This window comes from Alosa pseudoharengus, unplaced genomic scaffold, assembly GCF_046254945.1.
Source record: "Alosa pseudoharengus isolate Yale_2024_CS ecotype anadromous, Long Island Sound unplaced genomic scaffold, YU_APseudo_1.1 YU_APseudo_1.1_scf_11, whole genome shotgun sequence".
NCBI lineage: Eukaryota > Metazoa > Chordata > Actinopteri > Clupeiformes > Clupeidae > Alosa > Alosa pseudoharengus.
In genome coordinates, this window is record NW_027468576.1 from 16,289,979 (window position 1) to 16,305,605 (window position 15,627).

The 15,627-nt window shown below is 41.5% G+C and overlaps 1 protein-coding gene across 1 annotated transcript; it reads left to right on the plus strand.

Moving 5' to 3' along the window:
• Positions 1–4,434: 4,434 nt before the first annotated feature.
• Positions 4,435–15,310, plus strand: dhcr24 (24-dehydrocholesterol reductase). Its single transcript, XM_076278129.1, has 9 exons — positions 4,435–4,927; positions 7,284–7,439; positions 7,703–7,808; positions 8,831–8,949; positions 10,628–10,891; positions 11,035–11,178; positions 12,248–12,445; positions 13,200–13,378; positions 13,710–15,310. Exons 1-9 carry the CDS (start codon positions 4,697–4,699, stop codon positions 13,861–13,863), a joined length of 1,551 nt encoding a protein of 516 aa, XP_076134244.1. The 5' UTR covers positions 4,435–4,696; the 3' UTR covers positions 13,864–15,310.
• The last annotated feature ends 317 nt before the right edge of the window (positions 15,311–15,627 follow it).

Genomic DNA, 15,627 nt, shown 5'->3' on the forward strand with positions numbered 1-15,627 from the left:
TGAACGTGAGGGCTGTGACCACTGACTTTCAAGTGTGTTTCTTTGGATTATCTGATAAATTATGACTATGAATTACACATCTGACACTCAGTAACAGTGAAAATAAAATTGCACTTGCATAACATCCATTTAATAGGACATTTTATATTGAAAGACAATATATTTGAAACAACATAGATATTGTGCTTGCATGTCATCTAAAAGGAAAAGGGCCTCCTGTGATTTGGATTGCTAATTACATTGTGTTTACTTTGGGAGATTGTGAAATGTATTTTCTTTGAATGTCAATATGTTTATTGTAAAATAATACATTACAAGGTTTCAGGCATTTAGCATGCTTCCACCTTCCCACTTTAGTTCATTGATAGTTTATATTGTGAATTGCTTGATAATGCATCAACCTCACATTGCACTTTTCTGCTTTTTGCACTTCTGGTTAGACGCAAACTGCATTTCGTTGTCTTTGTACTTGTACTCTGCACAATGACAATAAAGTGGGTTGACCCCACAATGCTCAAAATATTAGATAAAAATATTTGGAATGCAGAGATCTATATAATATGTTGTTGTGTCCTTTTGGAATTCAGTGGTTCTAAGATTAATCTTTAGGAGACCCTTTTGGGGAAAATCCAAACAATAAATGTTTCTGGCTACAGTGATCTGATGGGGTTTAAGAGGACTTGAGTGTATGAGGTAGCAATAACTTTCCGAATGACAAGCGGTTTAGTGCAATAGACTTCAGTAAGACCTGAGTTATACTATGTTGAATAAATCTAAGGTTTTGCAAATATGGTGCATAAACATGTGTTAACAAGTGTTTATTTAGATCATATGTACTTAATTAAGAGCTGTTTGCCATTCACGCATGTCCAAATGCCACCATTCAAATACACCAGTCCACAAAGATGATATTACCACACGAGTAACAACCTGGCCGTATAAAGGAGATGAGCAAAGAATATTTATCCAAAGCAGATAAATTGTCCATAGCTCCCACATAACCTAAGGATACAGAGCAGGTCCTTTTTCCCTTCAAATTCAAAATCGAAAACTCTGAGGGTATAGTGACGTTTCTTTGCAGCCATTTTTGCTACAACTCTGCTTTACTAAAGCCAAAAGGACACTTTAAACATCACACATAGAAACCTGGGCGAGAACTCTTATGCAAGGATGCCAACATATTGAAGCTCTGCTTACATTATCAGATAAGGCTAATATTTGCATCTTAATTGGAGGATTGTGTATGATAGAAAGGAGTGACATGGGAATCAATCAACAAAAGTCTCATAGAATTGTGAAGGCCCGAGTCAAGATTGCGCCATCACACCTCAAAGCTGATCTCTCGCGAGCAGCCAAAGAGGGGCTCTGTCGGCCGGAACGTGTCAGAGTAGCTTCTCCTCAGGTGTGTGGAGCTCGTTGTGGTTTTGATGGCCACTTCATAAGGAGGAGGAGGCTCCAGGTCCCAGTGAGGGGGGCGCCCTCTGCCCGAGGGGCTGAAACAGGTCGGCTCCATCGGCGGGTAGTCAAAGTCCTCCTCATAGACTGCTCTCCTCTGTCTCTCCAGAGTCCTGAAAACAGAAATGAGTGGGTGATATGTCAAATCAGTACATGAATTCTATGATTCATTCTATGTGTTTCACACATCATTCTATGCTTCCTGATGAGGTTACACAACACTTTTCAGCAAACTGTCGGCTATCTAATTTGTGTTCCATGATAATCAATGACAATGATTGCTACACAGAAGTGAAACGACCAATAGATGGCAGTATTCTTTAACATTAAAACATGATAATGTTGCTAGTGCAACCCAGGGGAGTAACTTGCTCTCTCTTTCTCTCTCTATCTCTCTCCCTTCCTGTGTATGTGTGTGTGTGTGTGTGTGTGTGTGTGTGTGTGTGTGTGTGTGTGTGTGTGTGTGAGAGAGAGAGAGAGAGAGAATTGACCCATCTTAATGGCTTTATGGTGCATCATCTTTCTAGTAAATTGATGATGACACTGGGCGTAGTTTGTTCATTTTGGAAAACCGGCATTACAAGCTTTGAACATAATATTGAACTCAAGTTCAAGTATATAGTGATACAGTTTACCACACAACAAAAATATTAATTTGCATCATTATGTTATATCACCATTAAGGCTTCAGCCATCCTGCAATATTATCCACAGGCAACTTAACAGATGGATCTGCCTTGTTGTTGCTTTGTTGTTCTGTAACAATGTTACAAATTATAATCATATTTTGTATGAGTTATAATATATTATCATGTCTTTATTGTCACTGCACAGACCCCTGATAAATAGCAAGATTGCTGATAACACAGTATATTGCACAGTCCCCATATATATTGCGCAGAATACTGAAATGCGGAGGGCACTAGGGAAGTTGTATTGTGCTTAGTTACACAACCTACTATCATGCACAATATGTTACTAACCTTTGTAAGTAGACGGATTGCGACTCTGGGAAGTGGTTTCCGTGCGGAGGGGTGAAGAGAACGTGGCTGTAGTCGTGTGTATACTCATTGCTGTAAGTCACTGGAGTACTCTTTCCGTTCATTGCCCAGAAGAGACCCAATATGAGCATCACAGCGCCCAGGACCACACAGCACAAACTGAATGCCTGTAGCCTACTCTGACTGGACGGCAGGAAAGCAGTGGAGCCGCCGGTGACGATGAGCATCACTCCTATGAATATGGCCCCATGATGGAGAGAAGGCATTGCGGCGTGCGGCTGAAGACCGAGCTGTTACAGTCGCTGTTCAGCCGATTTGTTGTCTTGGGTCAGCCTCCACATCCTCAGGACAACTTTTGCTGATACGAATGACATATATGATACAGAGCTGCCAACTCTCCCACATTAGTTATCTTTGTAGGTTCTAAGCTGCTGAATTTTATTTACCTGTTCACGTAATAATTGGTAGGATAGCGAGTTGATAAAGTTAATTTAAATCCCCCTTAGAATTGCAGCTCCTTTGCGATGTTTATGCAGCATCGTGTCAGTTGAAAACATCCTCTTCAATGAATCACCTCATATATAAGTCGCTGCAATTTTCATGCTGTGACACTTCCCACTTGTGCTGGCTTCAGAACACTAGCTTCTGTATCTTGACAGACGGAGAGAGTCCGTAGGCTACTCCAGATGGGTCCGTGGATGAGCATGTTGATGTGGGGAGGCAAGCGGTGGGCTATTAGCGTATTCATCGTCAATGTCAGTGATCACTTCAGTGTCTCAAGGATGCCCCTCCCATATACCTCTGATGTAACAGCATTTAGTGTATTCATATGCTACAGAAGTAATTTCAACAATAAGTCTAACAATGAGGCGTATATAGGTTAATGTGCAGTAGGGCCTAGTGGCGCCTGTAGGAATTAATGCTATGGTACGCACACCCATCACCCCCCCCCCAAAAAAAAAACGTTCACGCGTGGACAGTATTTTTTCTTTAGGTTCGTGCATACATAGCATAACAACATCCACATGCAATAATGCAACAACAACGTCTACAATTACCTATTCATTTGGGCAACTTTATACATCCCTATACAGGCTAAAGCTACCTTTAGTTGTGTTATAGCTACTGTAACGTCTGGCTTTAAACCAGTGTAATGCAGTCGTTCTGACAACCACACCAATTGCTTAGCCAACCTTGTTCTTGCCCATCTTGAATAGCTCCTCTAGCTTTGCTGCCTCCATCCTATCTGTTTTCGTTGTTTAAACTTGTGATATCTATGATGAGTATTGAGTTAGTGAATTAGCTCAACATTGTGTGCTGATAACCATATAGAAAGCCGAGTAAAAGAAAACAAGTAGCCTATGCGTGCCTGCGTGCGTATTCTCTCCTGCTCAAACATGTGTGCGCGTTAATTTTGATGTCAGTGTTCACTAACTTTACTTAATAGAAAATTGTAAATAGCCTGATGGCATGCAACTAATGGGATACTGTGCATAGTTGGAAAGGTATGGTAGGCCAATATGGTGTGAATATACACACACACAAGGTACATGTTCTCTCGTTGTTGAGTGATGGTACGCACAGTGCGTACGGACGTACACCTGCAGGCGCGCCTGGCCTACTGTTGGATTAACTATTCCATTTGATTTTATTCCATGATTGTGGTTAGACTTAATCTGTTTTAGGCTTAAACAAGGAAACAAATGGTTCTATAATGTTAACCTAAATAGGCCCACATACAAGCTTACCTAACCCTTTTTCTTTATTGGTTGATATCTCGTTAATAGTAGTTCACAATCAGGCGTATGCTATCTCATTATCCAACTGTTGCATGAAAATAAGCATATCGGGACTTGGTGAATGGTGTGACGGCCTTTCTACTTCCTGATTGGATGCGTTGCAGACGCAACAACTGGGGTCACCACATTTGACGCGCCCTTGGCCAATCAGTGTAGACCTAGGGAGGGCTGTACTTCAACATCAGACAGGTTACACTGAAAATCAAAGTGTCAATTTCCACAGCTTCAGGTAGTCGTAAGATTGTAACCGTAGTTCGCGTTTGGCAGCACTGCAGGAGAAGTCAGCAGTTGTAGGCTACTAGTAGTCTAACTCTAATGTAGCTTATTGAACAAAGAGACGTGATCTAGAATAGTCTACAAGCCACCACCAGTGTACCATTAAGGCGGCAGGCAAGCAAGCAAGCAGACACAGTGGTCGTCGTGTTGGTATAGTATAGAAGCATGGATCCGTTACTATACATTGGTGGCTTAATCGTTTTGTTTATTTTGTGGATCAAAGTAAAGGGTTTGGATTACGTTATAATTCACCAGCGGTGGATTTTCGTCTGCCTCTTTCTCTTACCACTATCCGTTATATTCGATGTGTATTATTATGTAAGAGCATGGATCATCTTCAAGATGTGTTCTGCACCGAAACAGCACGATCAACGGGTCAGAGACATACAAAGACAGGTAAGGCTAGTGAAGCAAATCGTACACACGCTGATTAGGCTACATTGGCGTATTAAGTGGCAACGATGGCCTTGGCCAGACCAGACAGACGGGTGACATAGATAGGTTGTGCAAAGTCCGAGCTCAAGGTGGAGTTTCGACTCCTAATCCTTCTTTTCCACGTAGGATTTATGTATCGTCTAGTATGAAAACAAGGATCACTATACTGGATCAGACATTCTTTCCATTCCGCGTGTTTTCTTTGCTGTCTGCCCTCTCTCCCTGGTTCTTTCGTGTGTTGTTCTTTCTCATCCCTCTTGTTAATTTCAAGGCCGACACTGATATCATGTTAAAGTGGATTATTTCAGAGAATTGTTCTTAAATCGTGTGACAGGATATTCCTTTTAGTTTACAGATTATACCAACCTCATCCGAATGCGCATCAGAACATGTGGCATAGTTATCTGATTAGTGTATTATGCTTCACGGTACTGCATAGTGAAAGTTCTGTGAAACTTCACATTGTTGTTTTCCCTTTTCCCTAGGGTTTAGGACTAGTTGTTTAGTAGTTTAGCAGCAGGCTAGTTGGTGACATGTTATCCAATAGTCTTTTACGCATGCAGTTATGCGCTCAACATTTTTTAAGATTATGTAGAGCAGAGCATCAAAATGTGTCAAGGTAACTGCAATCATGTTTGTATTTGTGAAACTGCAGCCTACAGATTATAAATTCAGCAAATTTCAACAGCCACATGAAAGCAATAACTATATCAGCTTTTTACCACCTCAAAAATATTGCCAAACTTAGAGGGCTGATTTAGGAAAAACTCATTCATGCATTTATCATTTAGCAGGGTTGATTAGCCTTCTGCAATGGGCTTTTCACAGGCCTTCCTAAAAAGACTATCAAACAGCTTCAGGTGATACAAAATGGGTTCTCAAAAAAACTAAAAGAACTGAACACATTACTCAAATTCTTAAGTCCTTGCACTGGCTTCCAGTAAGTCACAGAATTGACTTTAAAGCACTACTGCTTGCTTATAAATCAGTAAATGGAGCAGGACCTAAATACCTATCAGACAGTACACACCTTGTCGCCTTTCCAGGTCTCAGGTGAAAAACCTGTTAGTAAAATCTAATGTTAGAGCTAAACATGGTGAAGCAGGTTATAGCCGCTATGTGGTTCAGCTCTGGAACCAACTTTCGGATGACATCAAAAAGGCCCCAACTGTAACTGTTTTAAAATCTAGACTTAAGACCAAACTGTTCTCAGATGCCTTCTGCTAATTGCACTGAGATACAAATTCTGAATATGTCTTTACATTATTCTACCTTGTCTTTTATTTTGTCTTTTTAATTATTCTTTATTTTTAAATGATTTTACCTTGTGTGTTTTATTTCTTTCTTTTGATATGATCTTTACCTTTTAAACTATTCTCTGAGTATTGCCCTTCTATGCTTTTATTTGCTATTACTGTTTGCTTTTGTTTATGTAAAGAACATTGAATGACCTCTGTGTATGAAATGTACTATATAAATAAACTTGACTTGACTACCGTTCTACACATTTGGCTAGGGTCCGGCATGGATCTGAACCCTGTCAGGGCATGATCTTTTCTCTTATGATCATATAGGGATCTGGTAGGATTGTTATCTTTGGTACTTTTGGTAAGATTTTCACATCCATTTTGGTGGTCCCTGACCATAAGAAGGAGAGATGAACTCACCAGTATTTCTTACAAGCCACCCAGACTGTCCACTAGTGCTGTGGATGAACTGTGAAGATGAAAGAAAAGCTTTCACAACACAACCTTATCAACAATGTCTCTAAAAAGAGATCTATCAATAGCCTGGGAATACCCCTACGAATTTAAGGCAAAGTTGGGATTTTGTTTTGGGATTTGCCCATTTCCGATGTCCCTAAAACACGGGCACATTCAATCGCTAATCCGGCATGGTCGTGTATTTCTTTGGGATTGAGTAAACAACTGCATTTGAAAATCTTCGTTTACAAGACTGCTACACTTCTGAAACAATTTGGTAAGAGTTTAATGCACCAATTTATGTTTAACTTCACCATTAGTGACGCCCCTGCTCGAGGTCGTACTGTAAGTCAATTAACCTTTCCCAGACCCACTCTCAATTACAATTGAGAAGTGTCTGGTGTCAACCAGGCTAATTTATTAACACAACCTTATCAACAATGTCACTAAAAAGAGGCCTATTATAGTAAGCCTTCATCAGTACTGCATGGCCTGTTGGTGGTGTTTGGAAAGTTTTGACATCTGACTGGTAGTTCACTAGTTTTAGACCAGAACTCCATGGTGCTGCTTTAAAACAAACGGACCCCAGAATGACCTCACTTCCTGGCCCACAGGTGCGGGAGTGGAGGAAGGAGGGGGCAAAAACCCACATGTGCACTGGGCGCCCTGGCTGGCTGACCGTGTCCCTTAGAGTGGGGAAGTACAAGAAGACCCACAAGAACATCATGATCAACATGATGGATATACTGGAGGTGGACACCAAGAGACAGGTGAGACTGAGACTGACCATAAGGGAAGAAGAAGCATTCAGTTTCATCCTCTTCAATCGATACAGACGCTTTTCCTGGATGTCCTTTTATTTGAGTATGATCTGTTTGTAAGTAAGTAAGTTAGTGAGTAGTTACTTCTCTATACTTCTCTCATTAGATTACATCTGTTGCAACAGTTTGTGGTATTTAAATAGTGTTTGTGTGCATAAGACGGATAAGAAATGTACTGTAAATTGATTTCACCGTTTAACCCCCTCCCACAGGTAGTGCGTGTTGAACCTCTGGCCAATATGGGTCAGGTGACGGCTCTACTCAATTCCATTGGCTGGACATTGCCAGTGTTGCCAGAGCTGGATGACCTCACTGTAGGTATGTGGTTGTTTTGTTTTCAACATGAACCAGGGTTAAGTTTGCTCTCTTCACCTGTGAGATTTCTTATCATTTGCAATTGTTTGCTATGATGCACAGAAATTGTATTATACTGTAGAATATACTCCACTATTAATCAGACAGCTGTTAATAACCCATATTACATTGAATTGGAATCTGAACCTTAATGTAAAATTTCACTTAGCCTTGCAGCGAGCCTGTTTCTCAAATGATTTTTTCAGGATGCAATATCCTCCAAAAAGTGGCATACTCCAGTTGAATGGACAGCAAGCACCAAATTTCTGTGTTCGGTAATGTAATTCCTGTGTGGTTGCTGAAAGCTCTGATTAAATCAGATCAGGCATGACAAACGATGCTGTCCATGGCGGTAGAAACTGGTTCAGGAAATGGCTTTTTTTAGAGAGTGGGTGGGGGGGGGTGGGGGGAGCAGCATCTCATGGCTCAGTTTCTATAGAGGTCTACTAGGGAGTTTGTGCACGCTCTCCCAGTAATGTTTTCCAGGGATGCAGCGGCAAATTCATTTGCTGGTCTGCTGAGACCAACACCATAAAGTGTGTGTAAAATGAGAGCGTAGGTGCTCGTATCAGGGCAAAAGTGTTTGCCTAAGCAATATTTTCCTTCTGGCAGCTACATGGATTTAATATACGATAAGTCCCGCAGGTGGTGTTATTGATTTTCTCTGTTAGGCAAAGATAGTCAGTGGAATGTTAGGCTACAGTGGTCTTAATGTTAGTTAGTTCTCATGCAGAAATGTTCTGAGGTTTTATGTGGAAAACACACACCCCTTTTGTAATTGTTGTTGAAAAGTTAATAATTGAAAAGCTCAGTCTTGGATGGACATCATCAGTGTTATGCTCTCGTTAACACCAAGTTTTCAACCCCTTTTGACCATTTTCCTGGAGTCTATTCACTCTCTCTCTCTACCTGTCTCGTTCAGGGAATGAGTCAGAATGGCACTTTGCTTAGCATAGCACTCACTGTCTGAGTCTCCTCCCTCACAGGTGGACTGGTCATGGGCACCGGGATCGAGTCCTCCTCACACATCTACGGCCTTTTCCAGCACATCTGTGTGGCCTACGAGCTGGTTCTGGCGGACGGCAGTCTGGTCCGATGCACTGAGGTGAGCGGTCGGTCGCCCATGGTGATCGGTGTTCGGTGCTCATGTGTGTTGTTTTGATTTGTTGACTTTTTGTTTGTTTGTTTTTATTTGTCTGATTTGTTTTAGCTGCCCTGCTTCCCCTTTCCTCACTATGAGAAGACTTTATGGAAACACACACAAACACAAACAAAACAACAAAAAAAACAACAGAAATATGGTGAAGGCAGCATGTGTTTTGACATTGATTAGCAAAATAATTAATTGATCAATTTGTTTTGGGAGCAAGCTGTCCTCACATAGCTCAGAACCAAAGACATGATGAACAGTTGCTCCAGCCTAATCTTTATCTTTGGTTTTTTTTTTTTTTTTTTTTTTTTTTATTAGCAGCTTTTTTTTTTCACAAAAGGTGTTGCATTCCTCACTTTGAACTTCCCTCACGCCATTGTCTGTTTTCCCAACATGCTTGCACATGCGAGGAAGCGTAGGTAACTTACTTACCGGCTGTCTGAACAGCAAGATCACAAGCCTCTTACATGTAGGACAAAGCCAGCCTGGTTATCAGCATCTCTTGCCCATGCTCCTGCCCCAGTGGTAGTGCAGAACTCAAGCTCTCCCCAGACACTGAATCACTGTGATTCTACCCTCATGCTGAGGACAACCAATACTCCCCTAGGTTGCCACTAAGGAATCAATACTCTTTTCTTAAGGACAGTGAGCTCTCCCTTGAGTCACCTCAGTAGATCTAGTATCAGGTCTTTTGCCAAATGCCTTGAAGGCTATTGTGTATATCTCTATTGATTCCGATGTGATTGTGTACATTTATTGATTGATTTGAATGGTATGTTCATATCGGATTACTCAAGCACACTTCTGAGTTAGTAGTACATGTTTTTAAAATATAGTAAGTAGTGAAATGCCTGTGTTCTGAAGAGTTGGATTTTTTTATAGTTTGAGGGGATGCATCCCCTCTATTGAAATCCGGAGACTTCTTATTATTATTATTCTTTTTACCTTTTTGTGCGCGCTATTCAGCCCAAACCGCTTAACGTACAAATTTGGTTGAAACACCGTTCCGTAGATCTTCCAAGGCTTTTTTGAGAAGTTTATACTTTTTGAGATATTTGTAATTAAAAGTGTATTTTTCCCCCATAGACTTGAATGGGGGCTGTGATGTCATAATAGAGCCAGCTGCGCTCGTTAAGTAGTTCTCAGAGCAGTTCCCAGGCTAATCAGAACACTGGCACAGGTGTCACCTGTGAGGAATCCAACTGTCTCAGCTTCTAAGCATACAATCTAGCTCTACCTGAACTACACATCCTGTTAAAGTGTTTTGTGTGTGTCAAAATAAAAGTCCCAGCCATATATCATGCTTTCAGCATTATATCTCCAGAACGGCTTGACGTACATGCTTCAAATTTGGTACGAGTGATTTCATGAACTCAAAGATGAAGTGAGTTGATGTTGGAGGTTGAAGGTCAAATGTCAAGGTCAAAAACACCTTGAGTGTGATATCTCAAAAATGCCATGTCACACAAGATTCAAATTTGGTTACTCCAAAAGCACCTTTGCATCACAATTACCCTACCAACCAGCTAGCAGCAAGCTCAACAGCCCCACCAACACCCTAACCAGCAGATTGCATCCCCTCGTGTAATTCCTCGGAATTGCATTTCTAGTTTCATTTGATGTTTGTTCACAGGAAGAGAACACCGATTTGTTCTATGCAGTACCCTGGTCCTGTGGAACCTTGGGGTTCTTGGTCGCTGCCGAGATAAAGATCATCCCGGCAAAGACCTGGGTGAAGCTCCGCTATGAGCCGGTGCATGGCCTCAATGCCATCTGCCAGAAGTTTGCCAGTGAGTCAGCCAACAAGGAGAACCAGTTTGTGGAGGGCCTTCAGTACTCCCTGGATGAGGCAGTGATCATGACTGGCACCATGACCAACGAGGCAGAGCCAGACAAGGTGACTATAGGCTGACGGACTTGTATACAGTATACTCTCCCACGCCTAGGAGGACACCTTACAGTCTTTTACTGCACTGGGGCACAACAGAATAATTTTGTGAATTATGTGTGTATTAAGCCTCTGTCCTTCTACACTCTCAGATCAATCGCATCGGGCTGTACTACAAGCCTTGGTTCTTCAAGCACGTGGAGAGCTTCCTGAAGACAGACTGCACAACTGTAGAGTACATCCCCCTGAGACACTACTACCACAGGCACACACGCAGCATCTTCTGGGAACTGCAGGTATACCGCACTGAGCTTTCAGTCTTGCCTCCAAGCATTACAGTACACACAAAAAGGAACATCCCTATAGCTAAAGCAAAGAGAATAACTTCATGCATATACTGTGACAATTATTTTTATTTGTACAGGAAATATTTAAATGACATGTGTTTACACAATCATCTGAGAATCATTGATTATATAAACATGTGCATGTGAGGCTGTAATGGTTTTATTTATGTCTAACTGCATTATGGATTTCCAAGTGCTGCTGTTCCGTTGCCCAGATCTGACTTTGTTTCTTTGACGGATTGACACATTTGGGTGCATTTGTAGTGGTTTTTGGTTCCTGTCCTTTCTGATGTATTTAGCTGTGTTTTTTGTGCATGGTTGCTTGTATTAGAGAACACTCTCATTCCGTTTGTGCATTAGAGGGTCAGCTTAGTCAACGGCCCTTCTGACAGGGCACTTCAGATGTCTTGCGTCCATCCCTGCAATAGTGCATTATGTGTGGCAGCAGCACTAATGCCCTCTCTCTCTCTCTCTCTCTCTCTCTCTCTCTCTCTCTCTCTCTCTCTCTCTCTCTCTCTCTCTCTCTCTCTCTCTCTCTCCCTCTTTCTCTCTCTGTTGCTGCCATTAGGAAACAGGAACTCACATGTGGCTTGCAACAAATTACCCCCCACCCTAGAGTATATAAAATTGTATTATAAATTATGCAGATTGTTTTTCTGGCAGAACAGTCATTTGTGGTGTGTGTGTGTTTGTGTGTGTTGGCATACACAAGCACACTCCTGTGTGTGTCACTGTGTGTGTTGAACACAGAAAGCACCTTTTGACAGCTCATTATATTACAATGACTTATGTTTGTGCTGTAAAACTTTCAACCCACTGAGCATAAAGACCCTTCCTGTTTCTCAGTTTCTTGTAGCACAAAGATCATAGAGCAAAAACATTACTGTCATCAACTGGCTAGAAATATCGATCCCACTATGTCTGATGGGTTTTCTTCTTTCCCTCTCCTTTTTTCTCCCTCCCTCTCTCTCTCTCTCTCTCTCTCTCTCTCTCTCTCTCTCTCCATCTCCTCTCTCAGGATATTATCCCGTTTGGGAACAACCCCTTCTTCCGACTGGTGTTTGGCTGGATGGTGCCCCCTAAGATCTCGCTGCTGAAGCTGACGCAGGGCGAGACCATCCGCCAACTCTACGAGCAGCACCACGTGGTGCAGGACATGCTGGTGCCCATGAAGCACATGCAGGCGGCCATCTCCCGCTTCCACGAGGACATCCATGTGGGTCATCACTACAGAGAAATGAAAATGCACACACGCCCGCACCAACAACAACAAACAACAAACAAATATTAACACACAGTTTTACCCACACAGAGACTAGTACAGAGACCATTTTGTCTGGAAAACTTTTTTATTGTCCGTAAAGAAAACACATTCATGGTATACATCACTGCGTAAAATGAGTAAAAGAAAATCAGATGCACAGGAAAGATTAAATGACCTGGGCCCGTATTCACAAAGAATTTTAAGGCTAAAAGTAGCTCCTAACTTGCTCCTAACTGGCGAATTTAGGAGCAACTCCTAAAAATAATGGGCGTGTCACTCGTAACTTTAGGACTCCTAATTTTTTTGACTAAGAGTAATTCACAAAGCATTTTAGACCTAAAAGTAGCATCTAAGTCTGGGACAGCTTAAAAGAAGTACGATTTTACGATTCTAAGGGCCCAGCACTGACAGGGGGACCCCAAAGAGCATATAGAATATATATAGTATTATTGGGGGGGTTATTGTCTGTCACAGGGCCCAAATGTTCTAGCAGCGCCCATGACAACATGAGTAAAATCATCACTTAAGATCTGAATGAGTTTTGATCACTTAAGAATCATCACTTAAGATCTGAATGAGTTTTGTATTGGTTTTGATACTCTCATAATATCTAAGTTTCAGTGAACATGTCTTGTGCCCTTTGGCTGGGTTTGACCATGCAAAGGTGTTCCCTCTATAAGCTGAGCTGGTGGTACGTGTGTTCCAGGTGTACCCTCTGTGGCTGTGCCCCTTCATGCTGTCCAGCCGGCCTGGCATGGTACACCCGAAGGGCGACGAGGACGAGTTGTACGTGGATATCGGCGCTTACGGGGAGCCCAGGGTCAAGCACTTCCAGGCCCGCGCCTCCACTCGCCAGCTGGAGAAGTTTGTGAGGGAAGTTCATGGGTGAGTTCCTATGAAGGTGCATACGTTGACACTGGGGTACAGTGGTGTAATGCAAAATATAACAGAACACATGGAGCGCATACCGTACGTAGGCTGAAGGCCGTGACATGCTGCCGTGTCTGTGCCCCTCTGCTCGTGATGAGAATTGCATCATCAACGTACATGTGGAGGGGAGGGGGGGGGGGGTTGTGTTCTTCCTAATAATTGGGACATCTTCGACCCGTGCATACGTTCACAGAGGAGCACATCACTTGCTTAAGATTCACTCTGACTTGTGTCTTGTTTCTTGGCTGTGGTGAACGTGTCCTTTTGACTTTCATTTTTTGTTCAGATTCCAGATGCTTTATGCTGATGTCTACATGGAGCGACCGGAATTCTGGGAAATGTTTGATGGAAGCCTGTACCATAAACTCAGGGATGAGTTGAATTGCAAGGGTGCCTTCCCTGAGGTGTATGACAAAATCTGCAAGTCTGCGCGGCACTGATTTCCATCCTGACAAGAACTGTAAGATCCCACAAAGTGACCCCTCTGTAACCCTATGAGCCTTGTTCCAGACCACAGTAATGTTGTAAAGCACATAATATCATGCTTAAATCCTACACACCATATTTTTAAAAATATATTTTTGAACCACCCATTTTTTTAACAAACCAACTAAAAAAAGAGCCATTTTGATAGGAAAGCACAAATCAACTTTACACTAGATCGGTAAAAGGTATATTTCTATTTTTGACTAGAATTTCAAGTTGATCTGTTAACATTCTGGATTAACAATATAATAACAGCCTTTAGACAGGTGGCCTTTGAAGAGTGAGTGATATCTGAATGACCTGCATCACCCTCGTTTATGACCTGTCTCTCCCACTTTACACACACACTCTCGCAAGATTTCACTCTCGGCAAAGGGTTCCAACATGTGTGCACTTAATGTAATGCTTCCCATAGAATTTCTCATTCCCACTAATGAATAAAGTATTTTGTAGTGTGTATCTCTACAGTGCATTATATTTCTGGATGCCTTCCTTGTATGTTTCATGTTTCAACATTAATAACTCAGTGAACTAGGAATTGTGACAGTGAACTGTGAATTAGGTTCATTTTACAAAAGGCTCTTTGGAAAATGTCTATTTGGTGCAGTGTGGTGTTGACACTAAGCACTTGAAGCAGGGTCTCACCAATAATGCTCGCCATTTCTTTGATTATATTTAATGGTTTTTGCAGAACAATACTGTTATTTTAATAGATGCGCTGCTCCCTATCTCACTGAATGACTGTCCCAAGTGCCACTGTAATTATTTTGTCAACAAACAGGAAATAATGTAGAAGCAAACTACTTCTTGTTTCCTTATTCCTCTTCTATCTGTAAGTCTTCTATCTGTAATCTGGGCAAAGGTGTCTGCCAAATAACAAAACCATAACCACCTATGTTTCTCCTCCTTTCTTTGATATATTTGTATGGTTTATTGTGTAGTCAACACAACACTTAACAGTACAAAACAAAAATACTTACCATCTAATACCGTATTGGTACAGGCTTATTTTTTTTTAAATAAAACCTTCATTTTTCGTTTGTGGTCCCACTTTTCTCTTTATACTTTAAAAGCCTATACTAATTGGAATGCCTGTTAAGTCCTAATGTTTTGCTATAAATGGATATTACAGACTTTCTTTTTGTTTATTTTGTCAAGCAACCTTGAGTGGTAAGGCATTTATTAATAAAAAAATAAGCATATTATTTTGAGATACTTGAAAGCACTCAAGTGTCAGATCTTCATGTTGATAATCAAGTCTATCAGACAGGCTATTTTCATCCTCTGGGTTTAAAAGAAGATGTTAATGTCTCATTTTTGAGAAGATGTTAATGTCTCATTTTTGTAATGCTGCTGCTGCACTTGTAATGTATATGCCCAATAAAACCCTGAAACCTTAAATCTTGTCCAACATTAATAACATATGAACTCCCAAGTAATCAACAACCCCCAATCACAGGGAAGCTGTGGCATAGGAGGTGGTGGCATCTGTACCATGTACCCACAGAGACCTGAGTTCAGGTATCAGAGTATCAAGCTTGCTTGATAACCCCAATGAAGCTCACAAAGGCTACTCTGTTGGTGGTGGTGTTTTTGGCACACAAAGGTTGCTTTGTTGATGACTTTGTTTTTTGTTGGGCATTCAGGCTACCAGCAGCACAAGCTGTACTGTGAAGGAGAAGCCTTTACGGAACCTAGGTACAACATGCGGCACATTT